The sequence below is a fragment of the Ctenocephalides felis genome, unplaced genomic scaffold, assembly GCF_003426905.1.
Source record: "Ctenocephalides felis isolate EL2017-DRISC unplaced genomic scaffold, ASM342690v1 CF-g0.4_SCAFFOLD_03573, whole genome shotgun sequence".
In the NCBI taxonomy this organism is placed as follows: domain Eukaryota; kingdom Metazoa; phylum Arthropoda; class Insecta; order Siphonaptera; family Pulicidae; genus Ctenocephalides; species Ctenocephalides felis.
In genome coordinates this window covers 23,482,791-23,502,217 of record NW_020539727.1, presented here as the reverse complement: position 1 = coordinate 23,502,217, position 19,427 = coordinate 23,482,791, and the positions used below count along the sequence as shown (strand labels likewise).

The 19,427-nt window shown below is 27.9% G+C and overlaps 1 protein-coding gene across 1 annotated transcript in view; it reads left to right on the top strand.

Moving 5' to 3' along the window:
• Positions 1-19,427, top strand: part of LOC113389125 (neutral ceramidase) — a 152,985-nt gene that overhangs the window by 49,428 nt on the left and 84,130 nt on the right. The window contains exons 6-8 of the mRNA XM_026626178.1: positions 3,714-3,856; positions 4,682-4,754; positions 7,389-7,511. Coding sequence (XP_026481963.1) covers positions 3,714-3,856; positions 4,682-4,754; positions 7,389-7,511 — 339 coding nt within the window. The remainder of the gene's footprint in view (positions 1-3,713; positions 3,857-4,681; positions 4,755-7,388; positions 7,512-19,427) is intronic.

Sequence of the window (19,427 nt, the reverse complement as noted above, 5' to 3'; positions counted from 1 at the left end):
TATCCTGACCATGATCCTTGTAGAAAATCAAATCCAGAAGTTTTCCTGTCCAGTCCAAAAATGCCTTAAGTTTTGACCTCAATCTTGTGAAAATGTTATGTTGCCAATTTAGTTTTTTGGAATTTTTGAAGTCATCTTCTGTCTATCGTGGAACTTTATAGAAGCACTTTGGGTTAATGAAATTTTTAGTGCAAATATTGCAAAAAGTTATTTATATATTCTTAAATTTTTAGCAAAATTTTTACATCGACTTTTATTATATTTCCTAGTTGTACCCACTAAAAATCGTTTCAGGTCTGTTTTTCGTGTAACGCAGTAACAGAGTCGCATGCACAATTTTACATGGAATATGATATTAAATTTTATTATGTATATATATATTAGGGTGGTCGTCCAGTGGTGTTGTGCTAATATTTTTTTTGTCGGAACGCTAAAATTTAAAATCCGGTTCATAAACCGGTTCAAAAAATTTGATATATTTCGATAAGAACTCACAAATCTAATATATTGACTTTTTATAAATTAACTCTATTATACACAGCTAGTCTATACATTAAATTGTACAAGTATGAGGGAATCATTGAGTACATAATTTATATTCTTCAATGACATTAATCATATTTATTCTGGTATTATTTGTATTCATTAATACCTACAGGTATTTATTATGTTATAAAAGTACTCAAGATTTATTACAATACTTTATAAGACTTAACCTAATAATATGACAGAACCTATTACCTATCATACTATATTATATTATTGTATATCATCGATAGATATCTATTATCTATCATACCGTGAGATACCTATACCGTCATTAACTTATTATATACCTACAGACCTATTACTTCTTATAAATACTACTGTCTAATTTATATATTCACCTATATTATATAGGTTTACCACTCACGCCCTATGTATTATCTCTACCTATTATATATATTATCTATTGCCTATACCGGGTATTGAACCCGGACCCCCCGCGTGGAAGTCGCGCACCTTAACCACTACCCTATCGGGTACCCCCACTAATAATATAATATGGGACGCACTGTTGTTTCCCGCGGTTCATTTTCTAATTAATTAGGTAATTAATACTGAGGTGGCGCGACGACACGCGAAAAAGACGGTTGATTGTAGCGTTACGGTGGTGTAGTGGATAAGGTCGTCGCGTGCCACGCGGCGGACCCGGGTTTCGATTCTCGGTAGGGTTAATGTAGCGTGTAAGGGAAATTAATAGGTAATAGGATATATAGTAGATATAGGTTAGGTGTATTCGGTGTACAATGTAGGGATTGAGAGTATATAATGAAATATAGCGTATGGTACAGATGTAAGGCGTGTAGTATAGAATGCAACGTATAGGCACACGTGTAAGGCTATAAAAATACATGAATAGGAACCTATGATGTAGATGTTAGCGTATAAGAAATGCGAATGAATGTAAGATTTAATTTATAAATATTATTTTTTCTATAAGAAGTTCATACACCTCATTTGTTACTAAATTAAAAACTACTTTGATAAAACCAGTGGTTCTGTGCTAATATTTTTTTGCCGGAACGCTAAAATTAAAAAACGGTTCTAAAGCCGGTTTTCATGTTTTTCCAGTTCCGTTCGAAAAGGAAAGAAACAAAAAATTATTACAAAACCCATTTTGTGCACATATATGTATGTTTATTACAATAATAACATTTAATAAAATTAGTTGAATAATAACGTATAAATTTACTTATTAAATCATTTTCTGTATGTAGCGATGTTTTTATATTTTTTCTTGCCGGAACGCGTTCCGGCTCAAAATGATTTGCCGGAACGACGTTCCGGCGCGTTCCGGCGCGTTCCGGCTCGACAACACCACTGGGTGGTTCTTAAAAAGGTCATTTTCGAATTCCTTGCTCCCATGGGCTCAAATGGTTCCAAATAGATAAAAAACAATTCTCTGAAAGTTTTAGCTCTTAATATTAACGTTTAGATAGAGCGCAATTCAATCAAAGTTTTGTATGGAAATAGCATGGAAAATTTTCAAAAATTTTAAAAATATTTTTTAGATGTAATTTAGCGAACAAATGAGTGAATAAAACTCATTCATTTGTCACTAAGTTATACCTAAAACATTTTTTTTAACTTCCCGTAGGGTAAGTTATAGTAATCGTCCAAAAATCGGAATTGAAAATTTTTACATTTCTCGACGTTTTGAAGGTTTCTGAACATTTTGCATACTTCAGAAAAATGGATGTGTGTGTGTGTGTGTTGTGTGTGGTGTTTTGTATGTCCGCGTTTTTTCGTCCACGTTTTCGGGCGCACGGATCAACCGATTTGAATGGTTCAAAAAACATTCGATTCCTATTGATAGAGAAAAGCTGATTAGTTTTGGCAAAGGCATGTCCAGCCGTTTTGGAGATACGGAGCAAAGAGTGCAGAAAATAGAAATCGACTTTTTGAGAGAACGGGGTATCCGATTTGAATGACCTAAAAAACATTCAATTAGTAATGATTGGGAGAAGCGTCTATTAGTTTTTGGCAAAGGCAGCCCAGCCATTTGGAAGATACGGAGCTAAATATGTAAAAATGGCAGTTTTGAGAGAACTAAGCGTCCGATTTAAATGATTCAAAGAACTTTCTGCTTATCTTAACAAAATAATAGATTTTGGAAAAAAAATTCTTATAATTTTTTTTTTTTTTTTTTATTTTTCTTGTATATCGAAAATAATTCAGATTTTATTTTTAATTCTGACTATAGTTCTAATATACTTTACAAATAATTTCAACTCTGCAATTCAGTTTATATAATTCTTATAAATATTAGACAATGTTACAGGATTTATAATAATCTATTTGAAAACATTTAGTATTCCTCGAACATTTTGTTACGGTACGGGAAGTTCCAGCAATTTGCCTTAAGGCACGATGCCATACACCACTAGTTAACAATTAGAATTATTTGATCTACTATTTTGTAACGAAAAATTTGCTAGCAAAAAAGAAACTGGGTTGGATTCACGTTTTCTAAATAAACTTCTCTTTCTCTTTTTCCTTTTCTGTGTTTCTTCTAAAAGGGTTAAAATGTTTGTCAATAAGACAGTCGCCGGGTATCAGGAGAGCAGAAGCATTTCTTGTATGGGAACGATTTTGCTCAGGAAATACATAAAAGAGATTTGTTTGAGAGGAACATGTTGTGAGTTGAGTAAAAGGATCATAAAAGTATTATCATATATTATCAGTGAATTATTCTGTAAAAATAGAATAAGATTTTGAGTTAACATCTGTTTTTTTTTTTAATCATATTTCATTTAATATAGTATCACACAATTTCACAAAGTTCTCCAGTACATAAACAGTCTAAACGCACTTGGGTAAACATTTGTACCAGAGTGGCGCTTAGACTGTGATTAGCTAGGTGATTTTTTGAATTTTTAATCCAAAATGACAAAAATATTTTATGGAAAATAAAAATAGATGTAATAATTTTTTATCCTCAAAAGCAATTGTTAGCCATTATTGCACATTTAGCTCTGTATCTTCGAAATTGCGGGACCTGTCTTTGCCAAAAACTAATCGCCTCTTCACCCATCACCCAATCATTACAAATTGAATGTTAATTGTTGTCAAACATTTCATTTCACCCTTTAATTTAATTCCCTATCTCCATTTCTTTAATTGTTTTTGTGTTTTTGTTATATAATTTTATTTCAATTTTCTATTTTCAGGGTCAATTCGTGGCAGCTTTCGCTTCAAGTAATTTAGGGGATGTTTCCCCAAATATTAAGGGTCCTAAATGTTCCAAATCAGGAGAAGAATGTGATATTTTAACTAGCACCTGTCCAAAAGGTGCAGGAGACTGCATCGCCAGGTAAAAAAAAATTATAGACAATTTTTTGTAATTTTGGATTAAAAATTCAAAAAATCACCCAGGCTAAGCACAGTCTAAGCGCCACTCTGGTACAAATGTTCACCCGAGTGCGTTTAGACTGTTTATGTACTGGAGCACTTTTTCAATTTTGTGTAAATTTGGCAACTATTTTTTTTTTTGAAAATGAACTCGAAATGAAATGACAATTGTTAATGTTCAGGAGATAAATTGATTTATGATTTACATTTGATTTGCTCAGATATAACAAGATACAAAAATAATGAAAGTTACATTATTAGTAATAATATATTTGAAATCGTTCAAAATTTCTCGAATATTTACGGTACGGGAAGTTCCAGCAATTTGCCGTAAGGTACGATGCCATACACCACTAGTTTTGTACTAAATTGCAAACAAAATTGTTTTAGAAATAAACAAACTATATTTTTATATTAATTTGTAATACAAAAAAATTTCAATAAATTATTATTAAATGAGTGGTTATATAACCTGTTATTTAATTTTTATTAGTTTAGTAAATAATTATGATATAAGTGACTTAGAAATTTTATTTGAACATATTATAATATATTATAATTTAATTTATTAGTTTTTTTTTTAAGTTTACTATGGAATTATTTTGATTCAATTATCAAAGTTGAATTATTTTGGTTAAAATTAAAGTATTAAAATAGTCAAAAAATGCATCAAATGTCTGTCAAAAACATGTTAGATTATATTATATTTATATAATAAAATATTATTATATTTAACTTATATATACTTTTATAATATATTTAACTAATATTAATTTTATTTTTGCAGAGGTCCTGGAGAAAACGGTGACATGTTCCAAAGTACCAAAATTATTGCAGAAAGATTAGCAGGACGTGCAGAGGTAAATATAATTAAATTTTAAAAATATTAATTTAAATATAATAATTTTGGAAAAATTACCAAACATATGTAATACTTTCCTTTAAATTTAAAAAATTTTCCATACAATTTGGATAAACAGTTATTATAAAAAATTATTAACTTTATACAAGTCGAGTTGAAAATTATTGAAAAACGTTGATGACTTGTTGATTGGTTAAATTTTAAATATAATAATGAAAATACTAGTGTTATAAAATAATTGTAATTGATTTTTATACCTTTTGTTTAAATTTTACAAATACTTCCATACAATTTGGATAGACAGTTAAATTATAAAAAATTATTAACTTTATACAAGTCGAGTTGAAAATTATTCAAAAGCTTCAACGCAAGAGATGACGCGTTGGCTTTGCTTAAATTTTAAATATAATAATAAAAATACTAGTATTATAAAGTAATTGTAATTGATTTTTATACCGTTTGTTTAAATTTTAAAAATACTTTCATACAATTTGGACAGGCAGTTGAATATTAAAAAAATATTAACTTTATACAAGTCGAGTTGAAAATTATTCAAAAGCTTCAAAGTAAGATGACGCATTGACTTTGCTTAAATTTTAAATATAATAATAAAATTACTAGTATTATTATTGTAATTAATTTTTATACATTTTATTTAAATTTTAAAAATACTTTCATACAATTTGGATAGACAGTTAAATTATAAAAAATTATTAACTCGAGCTAAAAATTATTTGTAGTCATCAATGTATGAAATGATTTTTCTTTAATTTTTAAATATATTAATTTGAATTATAGGCTTATAAGTTTGAAACTATAAATTTTTATAACTTTTGTTCAAATTTTAAAAATATTTCCAAGTAATTTAGACAAGTAGTTGAATTTAAAAAAAATACTAACTCGAGCTGAAAATTATTTGGAACCATCAATGTATGTTTAAATCGTTTAAATTTTAAGTATATTAATATACGTAGAAACTAAAGAAAAATGATAATATCAAATTTTATTACTTCACTTTTAATATTTCAATTTTATACATCTTATTAGTATGTATATAAATTGTTAAAAATAAATTTATTCCAAGAACACATTTTACATGAGAAGGTTTTTTTGATAGATGACTCAAATGTGAAATTTGAATTTTATTTTAAATTTTATACATATTTTTATACATTTTTATCTAGTAGTCAAATTGTTAAAAATATTTTAAGTCGTAAAATTTTAATAATACTTTTAAAATTTAAATAACTGTCTTTAGAAGTAACTGTGGGATTTTCATGATTAAAATGACACCAAGAAAAATTTTCGCAAACGTTTTTAAAAAATTCAGATAAATTGTTGTATATGCTCTGTAATATATATATATATATATATATATATATATATATATAAATTTCCAAATATAAATCCAATTTAGTGCGTATGTTTCCCAGAAATCATTTGCAAAGTTCAAAAGCAATTTCCATGTATTTCATATATATATATATATATATATATATATATATATATATTATATATATATATATATACAAATCAAAATACAATATTAATAATTCCACTCGTCAATATTTTCCTCGAATACATAAAAGGTTTCAATCAAATCGAGATTTCTGCGAATTTTGCACAATATTAATCGCAAAAGTCATTTTTATGTTTTCATTTAAGGCAAATAATTAATAAAAAAATATTTATTGAAAATGTTATTTATATAAAAACAATACATGAATGACATGTTTCGCAGAAATTTATAAATATAAAAATATAGTTAAATTTTTGATAAAATCGTATGCAAAATTAAAATGTAGTACTAATTGTTAAAAAATCAAAAAGATGAAAAAATGACTGACTTTACAACAAACTTTACATTTTTTTAAATTGTTGTACAAATTTTAAAAATAATATATACACAAAATATTACAACTTTGACTTTTCAAAATTTCATTTTTAATTCAGATCTTTATATTAAAATAAGTAAGAGAAACATTTTTAAACTATGACCCTTAATAAAATTTTATTTATTAAATTTTTTAAATGGACTCTAATATTGATTTGTTTATACCCAAATATCTTTTATCCACTAAAATTAATATGTATCAAATTGTTTAAGAAATAGATTATATTTATATTATTACAAAATTTACAAAGAATAATTTACAAAATTTTCCTAAATTTTACTTTTGATAAAGACCTTAATTTTTACACACTTTATACCTTTAAAATTGATACCTTGCACAATTCTAAAAATAATCTTTATATTAACAAATATTTGATTTAATTTGACCCAAAATTATAAATACTCGTTTAAAACAGGAACTTGATGTTTGAAATTGTTTTCCCAAAATTTACAATTCTATGTATTTACAATTAACTTCAGAAAATCCATTAAACAGACATCTGTCTTATTTATATTAAAAGATAACATATCTTGTTATATATCTTTCTAAGAATTATGTAACAATTGCTGTCACCTCAGTTTCCTTTTCTTTAGAAAACTTTGTATCAGAAAATCAGAAATAATTTCCGTCCAGGAAATTAAACCACTCTGCTATAATTTGTGCAATTGATATTTACTCTATTATATTTTATTTCATGTTTTATTTTATTTTATAAATTTTATTATTTTTTTTTTTAGAGTTTGTTGACAGAAGCAAAAGGTCGTGAGGTTCATGGGCCCATAAAATCGATCTATCAATATATCGATATGCCGAATGCCAATGGCACTTATTTCAATCCGAAAACTAAAGAAGTCGAACAGGTAAGAATAATATTTAATATAAAATCAGATTGTAATTTTAAAGACTTCAAATTTTAACAAATTATACATTAGAGGTTGTAGTAAATTCTAAAATTTTCAGTACACATCATTTGATACTTTGAGTATTTTAAAAAAAAAATTATTCTGCAGTCTTCTTGCAAATGTGTGTAAATCCCCAAAATATTGCTAAAGAATGAAATATCGAATTCAAAGTGGTTTTATTCAAGAATTTTATATCGAAGTGTATAAAAGTGTTTTCTAGAAATTGTTGTAAATTTTATCTAGTTTCACCCTATCTAACTCAAAAGAGGTAGTTTGATATGAAATTTTTGAGTTATTTGACAAAAACCAACAAAAAATGTCCCGAATTTTCTATATTTATTGCTTAAGAATGAAATATCGAATTCAAAGTCGTTTTATTAAAAAATGTCGATGAGACATTAAAAGCGTGTTTAAATTATTTATTTTATAAAATGTTTTGTTTATTATTTTTTTCAAATTTTTGTTTCATTAACCTTTGAAACGTAAAGATATACTTATAATAATGTTCATTTTCAATTCTTTTGCGATTACTATAACTTACCCTACGGGAAGTTAATAATAATTGATAATGTAACTATTTGTAAGTGGAATTTTACCCTAAGGCTTGTTACATGAATTTCCCAATATTTTTAATTCCCAATTTAACCCAAATCGGCCTAATCTTACTTCAACCCGAAATAAACCGGTTAAGATGGGATTGAGTAAAAATTATAATTTGATAAATTTTATAAAAAAAAACTTGGTGTGAATGCTATTTTCTCTTAATGCATAATGCCTAAGCTTTTTGATATGTGTAAATAATCAACTTTAATAATAAAATATAAATTTCCAACTTTTTTTCTTTGTTCCCTGTCATTCCAAAGGACTATTTTTTGACCGCGCATATCTTAAAAACTATTGAACGTTCCAAATTTAAATTTTGGTCACAAATTTGGTAAGGTAGATTAATAATGTGTGCCAAGTTTCATCAAAATCGCATAAAAAAATTTGAGAAAATGCCATCTGTTTAAATATTAGTTATAAATATTTTTTCAAATTTTCAATTTCTATATGAGTATCCAAATTAATATTGCATTTTTAGTGAAAGAGTTAAAACAGCAAATCGTGATTAACGCAGTTCGATGGCAAATTAAAAGTATTATATAAGCGACTTTTTGAATTTCTAAAATATCTCAAAGCGTTCTCGAGATATTGCATTTTTAAACATTTCGATTTGGCAGGATCCATATTGATTTTTTCAACTTATAAAATTTGTAAAATGTAAAAATGCAATTTTGTAAAAACTATTGCAGATATTTTGGTGATTCAAAAAGTTGTTCTATAAACACTTTTAATTTGCCATCGAATAGTGATACTCTTGATTTCCAATTTTTACTTTCTTTACTTTTATTTCAAAAATCTATATATACATAAATAAATTTTCAGGATTTGAAGAAATAGTTAACAATGCAAGTCGATAGTATGTATCTTTATTGTTAATTAATATATTTTCAATGTTATTTTTTCATTACCAAGTGGATTATATGATGCTTTCTATATAAGTATACTAATTAATGTTGCATTCTCAGTGAACGAGTTAAAATAACAAATCGTGATTAACACAGTTCGATGGCAAATTGAAAATGTTATATAAGCAAATTTTTGAATTTCTAAAATATCTCAAAAGGTTCTCGAGATATTGCATTTTTAAACATTTCGATTTCGCAGGATCCATATTGATTTTTTACAACTTATAAAATTTGCAAAGTGTAAAAATGCGATTTTATAAAAACTATTGCAGATATTTTGGTGATTCAAAAAGTTGTTCTATAAACATTTTTAATTTGCCATCGAATAGTAATACGCTTAATTTCTAATTTTACTCTTTCCTCAAGAATGTACATATACATAAATAAATCCTCAGGATTTGGAGAACTAGTTTTTCTAAGATGTATATCCATGGTGTTTTAACAAGGCTTTTGTAGTTTTTATTTTTTCAATTTTAGAAAGATATATATCAAAAATCCTAACTGTTGCAAAGTATAGCCGAAAATATATTTTTTATAACGACAAACCTGACTAAAACTGTTTTAAATTTTATTTAACTTTTTTTTTAATTATGACATCAAACGGCAATCTGTACTATATTATAAAGGTTGATACTAACATCAAGTAAATGTTAGGTAAAATGCCACTTACGCCTATTTATATTTATTAACCAATCCACATATTTATAAAATTTAAGTTAAGCAATTTTTTCACGCGTAAAATTCATAAAATAAACTTTCCTTTACATCATTATGGAAAACGCTCTGATATTTATACAAAAAAAGCTCTAGCTGGATAAATCCTTGGAAACAAAAAGCTCCCAGCGAGCTTTTTAATTTTAATTGTGCTCGCCCATGTGGGACAAAGTGCACTTTTCGCAGTTTTTAATCTAATATTTACTTTTACTTATTTTGCACTTTCAAAACTTTTTACTACGACGTAAGGGAAATAAATATAATTGTGCGGAAACTTCAAAAATGGATCAAGGTGAAGTTTAAAAGAAAAATTGATCCATAATTTTAAGAAATAATTTGTATATAATTTGAAATTATCTGCTAAAATAATAATTCATACTTCTCCAGCAAAAAAAAATCAAGTAAGCAAATAAAAAATACATCATTGTATATTTTTTATTTTATAATATTTATATTTTAAAATGAATTGTAACGATTGTTCTGTAACCTATATAGGTTTATTGAAACAAAACTTCTATTCGTATTGATAAGCAGACGTGCTGATTAGTTTTTGGTATAGGCAGGTCTAGCCGTTCCGAAGATACGGGGCAAAAAGTGCCGAAAACGGTAACTCACTTTTTAAGTAAACGGAGCGTCCAATTTTAATAATTCAAAAAACATTTTAGTGGTAAAATTTTTGGGAAGACAGCTCCAGCAGTTATGGAGTCTCAATAAAAATAAGTTAAAAAAATGTCATTTTGCGGTCAAAAATGTTTATTGGACTTATATACATCAAATTATCAGATATTTTATAGAGATTTTAAATATTGTGTACACATTTTGTGTACATTTTTTGGGTTCCGTACCAAGATTTTTAATATTGAATTTAATTCATATGGTTAAAATGTCCTCGACAGTATGGAATAACCGATTTATAAGATTAAAAAATCATTCGTTTGTACTCGATCGCGAGGCGATTTTGCAAAAGGCAATTTTGCCGTTTAGGAGGTACGGAGAGCAAAGCGTGTAAAAACGGTTAAGCAGTTTTTGAGAGAACGGATCATCCGATTAGATTTATTCAAAAAACATTTGGCTTGAGTAGACAGTGTGCAATAAATGCATTTATAGAAAATTTAGTAATTTTGAAACTTTTCACAAAAAAAATCAAAATTTTCAAAAAAATTTAAATTTTTGAAATTTTTCATAATCAAAAAAAAACAAAATTTTAAAAAATTAAAACAAAAACGATTTCTTACAAAAATTTGAAAATATTTCGATAATTTAAAAAAAATTAAAATTTTCATAAAATTCAAAGTTTCAAAAAATTCAAATTTTTGAAATTTTTCATAATTTTCAAAAAAAAAAAACAAAATTTTGAAAAAATTAAAACAAAAATGATTTCTTACAAAAATTTGGGAATATTTCAATAATTTCAAAAAAAATAAAAAGGTTTTAATAATTTCCAAATTCTCAAAATATTTAGAAAAAACGCTTTTTTTAATTACAAAAAATTTCAAACTTCTAAAAAAAATTCCAAATTATCAAAAAAATAGACTCTTGTAAACGTACACATCAAGTTGTTCATAAATTTGAAATTATTCAAAACAATCATTGATTATTTTCATTCCTCGAATGTTTAAAATTACGGTACGGGAAGTTCCAGCAATTTGCCTTAAGGCACGATGCCATGCGTCCCAATAGTTGTAATTTTGGATTAAAAATTCAAAAAATTACGCAGGCTAAGCACAGTCTAAGCGCCATCTTGGTACAAATGTTTACCCGAGTGCGTTCAGACTGTTTATGTACTGGAGCACTTTTCCAATTTTGTGAAAACTATTGAAAAATGTGAAAATGCCGCCAAGCTGAGCACAGTATAAGTGAAAATGTCGCACGGAATTATTTGCAAATGCGTTTAGACTGTGACTATACGGGAGCACTTTTTCAATTTTGTGCAATTTTGGGCAACTATTTTTTTGAAATTGAATTCGAAATGAAATGACGATTGTTAATGTTCTGGAGATAAATTTTGATTGATTTATGATTTACATTTGATTTGCTCAGATATAACAAGATGGCAAAAATAATGAAAGTTACAGTAGCTGTAATAATATATTTGAAAGCGTTTAAAATTTCTCGAATATTTCATTACGGTACGGGGAAGTTTCAGCAATTTGCCTTAAGACACGATGCCATACACCACTAGTTACTTTACAGTCTCTAAATTGCATAGAACAGTAATGTAACATTTCATGTTGCCAAGTCGTAAGCAAATAAATCTCTCTCCATAACTCTATTTAAACAGAAGTAGTTTCCGTTTGTTCTCTTCTCTCTACTCTCAACTAAAAACAAACTCAATTCGAGTTTGTCTTGGAGTGATACAGTTGATGCGTTTCCATCCCATCCGGCTACCAGGCGAACAGCGGCCGTTTCGCCTCTGACCGGGAACGAGGCGGTGCTCCGGGTTAGAAGTAGTAGAGCAAAACACCGATGGATACATGGATACATAGATACATAGATACATACATACATAGATACATATATGCATAGAGAGATGCCTACATACATACATACAAACATATGTCAATACATACATATGGAGCTCTAGGGCACAATTCGAATGCGTTGCAACTGTTTGTGAACGTTTCGTCGGTAGTGTTTCGATAAGCCGGGAGCAATTAAATATCGAAGAGCATCATAAACCCGCAGTTTATTCATGTAAACTAAACGAATGTTTTACTAGTGCGTAGGCGAAAGCAAGGATTAACAACGTTATGTTTTAACTAGGGTTTGTCGGTTTTCAAAAACCGGTTTTTTGGCAAAAATTATGGAATTCGAAAACCGGTTTTTTAGTGAAAAAAGTCGGTTTTCACTGTATAAATGGAATATGACAAATATAGCCAAATATGAAAGATAGATGAAAGCGTTTTGATATCTTATCCTTCTGCAATGGTTTCCAGAAAGGTTTTGTATATATTAATTTCGATTTTTATACCAGTGTATATATTAATTTAAATCAGTGTGGCTTCTTCTCGAAGAAGTAACTTCCTCTACTCAAACTTAAAAAAAGATTTTTGAGCCCTACAAGCCACAAATAAAAGAACAAAAACTTAGAATTATTATAACAGGATTTAAAAACAATTAAGCATAATTCGGTGGCAAGTATGAGAGTATTTTCTATTTCAGGAAAATTTGTGATTATACAAAGGACACATCTAAGTAGCAATTCGATAGATCTTTTCAGTCTTTTGAAATCACATTTTATTAAACAAAAAAACAATTAGAATGTTCAAAATTAATTAAATAAAATTGCTTAGAACAGAAGACAATACCCAAGCTTAGCTTAATTGTTTTTAAAACTAAAATTGATATTAACAAGTATGTATCAACAAGTATTTAATATTTTTTTATTTTTTTTTGTTTAATGTATATTTTTAATTAAAATTGTATTATTTTTATTTATTAGAAAACTTTCCATTCACTATCATAAAAATATTTTCATTCTTATATGTGAAAATGATGCATGAATAACGAATAATCATTTTCAAAATTATTTAATCAAGATAAACTACTAATCTTAAGTTCTACTAATTAAAATTAAAATAATTTTGTTTACTATCCATAAAATTGAACATTAAATAAATTCAGTCAAATACTGCTCTAAATCACATTAAACTTACGGATAAATTACAGAATATTCGAGCAAAAATTTTATATTCTATATAAAATTCGAAAACCGGCTAAAGCCGGTTTTTAGTAGAATTATAATTCGAAAACCGGTTTTCTGAAATGTCGGTTTTTGTATAAACCCTAGTTTTAACTATTGGGGCGCATGGTATCGTGCCTTAAGGCAAATTGCTGGAACTTCCCGTACTAATTAAACATTCGAGGAATGAAAATAATCAATAATTGTTTTGAATAATTTCAAATAGATTATTTATTACATACTGTAAACTTATAAGTGCTTTTTAAATTGGGCGACGAGCGTATTTTATGAACAACTTATGTGTACCTTATGAAGAGTCCATTTTTTTAATTTGATTAAATATTATTGATTATTATGATATTATGACCTAATAATATTATTGATTATTTTTCTTGAATGTTTAATTACGGTACGGGAAGTTCCAGCAATTTGCCAATACCAAATTCAAGATATTCAAGACTTTAGATTTCAGAAATCTTACACTTTAAAAAATCTAAAAACCCAGAGTCCAAAATTTTTAAAAATCCCAGAAATGTCAAAGTCCAGATTCTAGACTTCCAGAAATACAACAAAATAGTACCATTAACTTTTCAATTTTTGGATTAAAAATTCAAAAAATTAGCCAGGCTAAGCACAGTCTAAGCGCTACTCTGGTACAAATGTTTATCCAAGTGCGTTTAGAGTTTAGACTGTTTATGTTCTAGAGCACTTTTCCAATTTTGTGAAAACTATTGAAAAATGTGAAAATGCCGCCAAGCTAAGCACAGTGTGAGTGAAAATGTCGCACAGAAGTATTTGCAAATGCTTTTTTTATTAAAAAATTGTGCAAATTAGGCAACTTTTTTTTTGAAATTGAATTCGAAATGAAATGCCGATTGTTAATGTTCTGGAGAACAATCGATTTATGATTTACATTTGATTTGCTCAGATATAACAAACAAGATAGCAAAAATAATGAAAGTTACAGTATTTGTAATAATATATTTGAAAACGTTTCAAATTTTTTGAATATTTCATTACGGTACGGAAAGTTCCAGCAATTTGCCTTAATACACGATGCCATACACCACCATTTGTTTTTATGGTTGACACAAATAAATGTGTGCATCACGAGTGTTACCATATTACTAATAAACATTATTCAAAATTGTTTTAGGATGTATTTATATTTACTTAAATGCCATCTTGTACAGTAGCAAATAAGTTTTACTTCAATCGCGTGTGAACCTTACACTCTTTTTATATCTTATTTATTCTCGTGTTACCATATTACTAATAAACATTATTCAAAATTGTTTCAGGATGTATTTATTTTAACTTAAATGCCATCTTGGACAGTAGCAAAAAAGTTTTACTTCAATCGCGTGTGAACCTTACGCGCACTCTTTTTTATATCTCGTCCAGTCTAGAAACCGGAAGGGTTAATTACATCACCAGGAGAACAGACGCATATATTTTTTTTGGTCAACATTTGTATGCGAAGCCGACGCTTACGGCGTAAGTTTTTTTAACCGGTTTTGTTAGCAGACTCTCTTAGTAGAGGCAGGTATAAATGACACAGACAGGGTTTTACAACATTTTAATAAATTACATTTATAAGATAATAAAAGAATAAAATACATTTTTTATAGTAGCATATCAATGTACGTACACACTTTTTGTGTAATTTTCGACAAAAATTCGGGGAAAATGGGTGTTTTATTATTCCTGTCTTATAAAAAATGTAATATCTGATTTTTATATATAATTTATCTTTACACATGTAATACTATTTAAATAAAAATAAAAGTTATATAATTTATTTTGAAGTTATATAAAAGTAATAACAATAATAGTTATATATACTTTTTTGACACAAATTATTATCTTTATACATATCAGAGCATGCTGTGTTTTATAGCTAAAATTAAAAAAAAAAGAATGCGGGTAAGGTTCACACGCGATTGAAGTAAAACTTATTTGCTACTGTACAAGATGATATCTAAGTAAATATAATACATCGATAACAATTTTGAATAATGTTTATTAGTAATATGGTAACACTCGTGATGCACACATTTATTAGTGTCGTCAATCATTATACACATTTATATAATAGTAAATTATAAATTATATATTTTACTATGGCATTAAAAATATGTATAATTATTAAAAACAATAATATAATTGAAGTCATACTTCAAATATGACATGATCGGTTTGTCATTGTAATTAGCATTTAGAAATAAACCTTCATTAGAGAAATGAAGTAATTGCTGATTGATTAATTCTTTAATATTTGTTCACACAGTGGATTATGTCATAAAAGCCTAAAGAAATATTATTTTCGCAACTTCACTCATTATGTAATAATTGTGTTTGAAGAACTTCATGTAATTAAAATTAACACATACATTCATTGACTTTTTTTTAAATATTACCTATATAATTTTTAGACTCTTGAAAAAATTCCTGACTTCATTATTTTGCAGACTTCTTAATTCAATATTTAAAAGAATCCTTAATTCACTATTTTAAAGACTCCTTAATTCACTATTTCAAAGACTCCTTAATTCACTATTTTAAAGACTCCTTAATTCACTATTTTAAAGACTCCTTAATTCATAATTCACAAGATTCCTTAATTTACTATTTTAAAGACTCCTTAATTCATGATGTACAAGATTCCTCAATTCATGATTCGAAAGACTCCTTATTTCGTTATTTAAAAAATTCCTAAATTCATTATTTTTGGAGACTCCTCAATTCAACATTTAAAACATTCCTTCATTCATCATTTAAGACTTCTTATTCATTATTTAAAAGACTCCTCAATACATCATTTCAAAGACTCCCTTTTTACCATTCAAAAGATTCCTCATTCTACTATTTAAAGACTCATTATTTCATCATTATATCTTGTGATATAATCTCAAGCTTTGAACAGATGTAATATCTGTTTGTCTAAAAAATACTTTCCATTTAATAACTTCAAAGATTTATAGAAACTACGAATAATATAGAAATAATTTCTAATCAATAAACTTACGTTTAGTACACGGCACAAATGTTTATTTGTTTTATTATTTACGAAGAACAGGGAAAATATTTTTCTAACTCAGGCATTTTTCATTAAATCAAGATTTGTACTACAATGTAAATTTAAAATGTTTATTTATCTATCTATGTCGATTTCCTTGTTGATATCGGTACGCATACACGTTGATGCCGGTACGCATACAACGACAGATCTCTATTCACATACACGACGTCTAATCACAATCGACCTGTATAGAAATGATATCATCGAGAGCGAATGACGAATCTGTGGCACTCGACTCTTACATTATCTGCCGTAACGGACTTCCGTTGCATTTGTACGGATTTACACACCCTAGTCGCGCCTAAAGAAGTTTTATTTCAAAAAAGAGTTCCCGTAGTTTCTAATAACTATATTCTTATATAATACGAAATTTTAGCAAATTTTATTAGCTTTTCAATGATAAATAATCTATATATATTTGTGAAAATTTTCTATGAAATAGAGCAAGATATAAAAAAATGCACTTGATTTTGAATATAGACCGTCTTAATTTGAAAGCATAATCATTATTGTATACAAATGTAAAGTTCAATTGTTTTTTTTCTGTATAATTATGTTCTAGATGTTGGTTTAATTTCTTACAAAATTTTAGCAAATTTTATTAGTTTTACAATGATATATAACAATCTACATGTATTTGGGAAAAAATTCTATGAAATAGAGCAAAATATATAAAAATGCACTTGATTTTGAATATAGCCGTCTAATTTAAACGCATAATCATTATTTCATACAAAGCTAACGTTCAATTGTTAACGTTAATATAGATGTTAGTTTTCATTTCATATGAAATTTAGCAAATTTTATTAACTTTTCAATGATAAATACCAATCTATATATATTTGTGAAAAATTTCAATGAGATAGAGCAAGATATAAAAAATGCACTAGATTTTGAATATAATCGTCTTATTTCATACAAATGTAAAGTTCAACTTTGTTCTAGATGTTAGTTGTTATTTTATATGAGATTTAAGCAAATTTTATTAGCTTTTCAATGATATACAGTAGAACTCCAATTATCCGAATTAATGGGAACCGGGACCCATTCGGATAATCAAATATTCGGATAATCGGAGTTTTGTTTTTAAATTGCCATTGGAGAGAAAAAAGTCACGTTTTGATATTGCACTATTTTTTTTATTGAATTAAATGAAAGAAACACATGACATTTCACATGTTTTAAGTATAAATAAAATATACTTATGTACAAGTTTAGAAATAAAAATCATTGTTCAAAATCAAACAATGTGCCTACACTGGCTTTGCTGGTGGAAGAATAATAGCGCACTTAGACTTTTTTTGGACAATTTTTTTTCTGGAATGTGATTCGGATAATCGGCGATTCGGATAGTCGGAGTTCGGATGATTGGTGTTCGGATGATTGGAGTTCGGATAATTGGAGTTCTACTGTATACAATCTACATACATTTGGGTTGTTCTACCCTGCACAACATTCCTCTGCTATTCCCCTCCGGCGGTCGATACTTCGCACATACACGTCGTCTTCCCACAAATAACAAACGAGCCGTCGCCTTTACCGAGGCTTCGCATTCGCCGTCGGCGTTGGCCTCGCTTCCGCACTCGTATCAAGTCAAAGTGTATATTATATGTAATTTCTGCGCCTGTTCGCCTGGTAATCGGCGATCGGCGAGACCGCTTAGCGCGCCACTTGGCCCGACACCGACACCTACGAGACAGGGACAGAGAAATAGAAATAGGAAGGTACCTACTACAGGACGCATTAAGAGACAAAACTGTAATATAGGGATGAATATGCGATATATGATGATTTAGTTAACTAGTGGTGCATGGCATCGTGCCTTGAGGCAAGTTACTGGAACTTCCCGTATCAAATTCATTTTTTTTTCAAAAAGGCTAAATAAAATTTTATGAAAACTTTGTCAACTAGTGGGGCGCATGGCATCGTGCCTTAAGGCAAATTGCTGGAACTTCCCATACCAAAAACTATTTTTTTTAAAATGATTAACAATTTTGAAAAAATTTACTCTGAAAAAATTAGATTTTTGAGAAACTATAAATTTTTGACAAAAATTTTCCTTTTTTGAAATAATATAATATTGAAAATTTGATGATATTTTCTTTATTTTGACATATTTTGGTAATTCTGAACTTTTTTCCAAAGCAATCGTACTGCTTTAACTGCATAAAGACAAAATATGGAAGCGCGTAAGCGCCGCGTCGCCGTCTAACGGATAAACATTGAACTATTGTTAAAATCTCTATAAAATATCTGATAATTTGATGTGCATATCTCTAATGATCATTTTTGACCGCCAAATGGCATTTTTTTTTACTTTTATTACTAGATCTCCGAACCGCTAGACCGGCCTTCATGAAAATTTGATCAGTTCTTCATCTTGTCAATACAAGTGAAATTTTTGAATTATTCAAATCGGACGCTGCGTTCTCTTAAAAACTGAGTTAGCGTTTTTGGCACTTTTGCCCCGTATCTTCGAAATGGCTAGACCTGCCTTTGCCAAAAACTAATCAGCACGTCTCCTTATCAATACGAATCGAATGTTTTTTGAATTATTCAAATCGCTTGATCCGTGTTGCCAAAATCGTCGACGAAATTTGTTCCGAATACACACACACACACACACATACATCCATTTTTTCTAAGGTATGCCAAAATGTTCAGAAACCTCTGAAACGTAAAGATATATAAAAATTTTCATTTTCGATTTTTTGCGATTACTATAACTTTCCCTATGGGAAGTTAAAAATGGCTCAATGAATTAGTTAACTAGTGGTGCATGGCATCGTGCCTTGAGACAAATTCTGGAACTTCCCGTATTAAAATATAATTTTTATAAAAAAAAAACTATAAAATGTTATGAAAACATTGAAAAAAAATGGGATTTT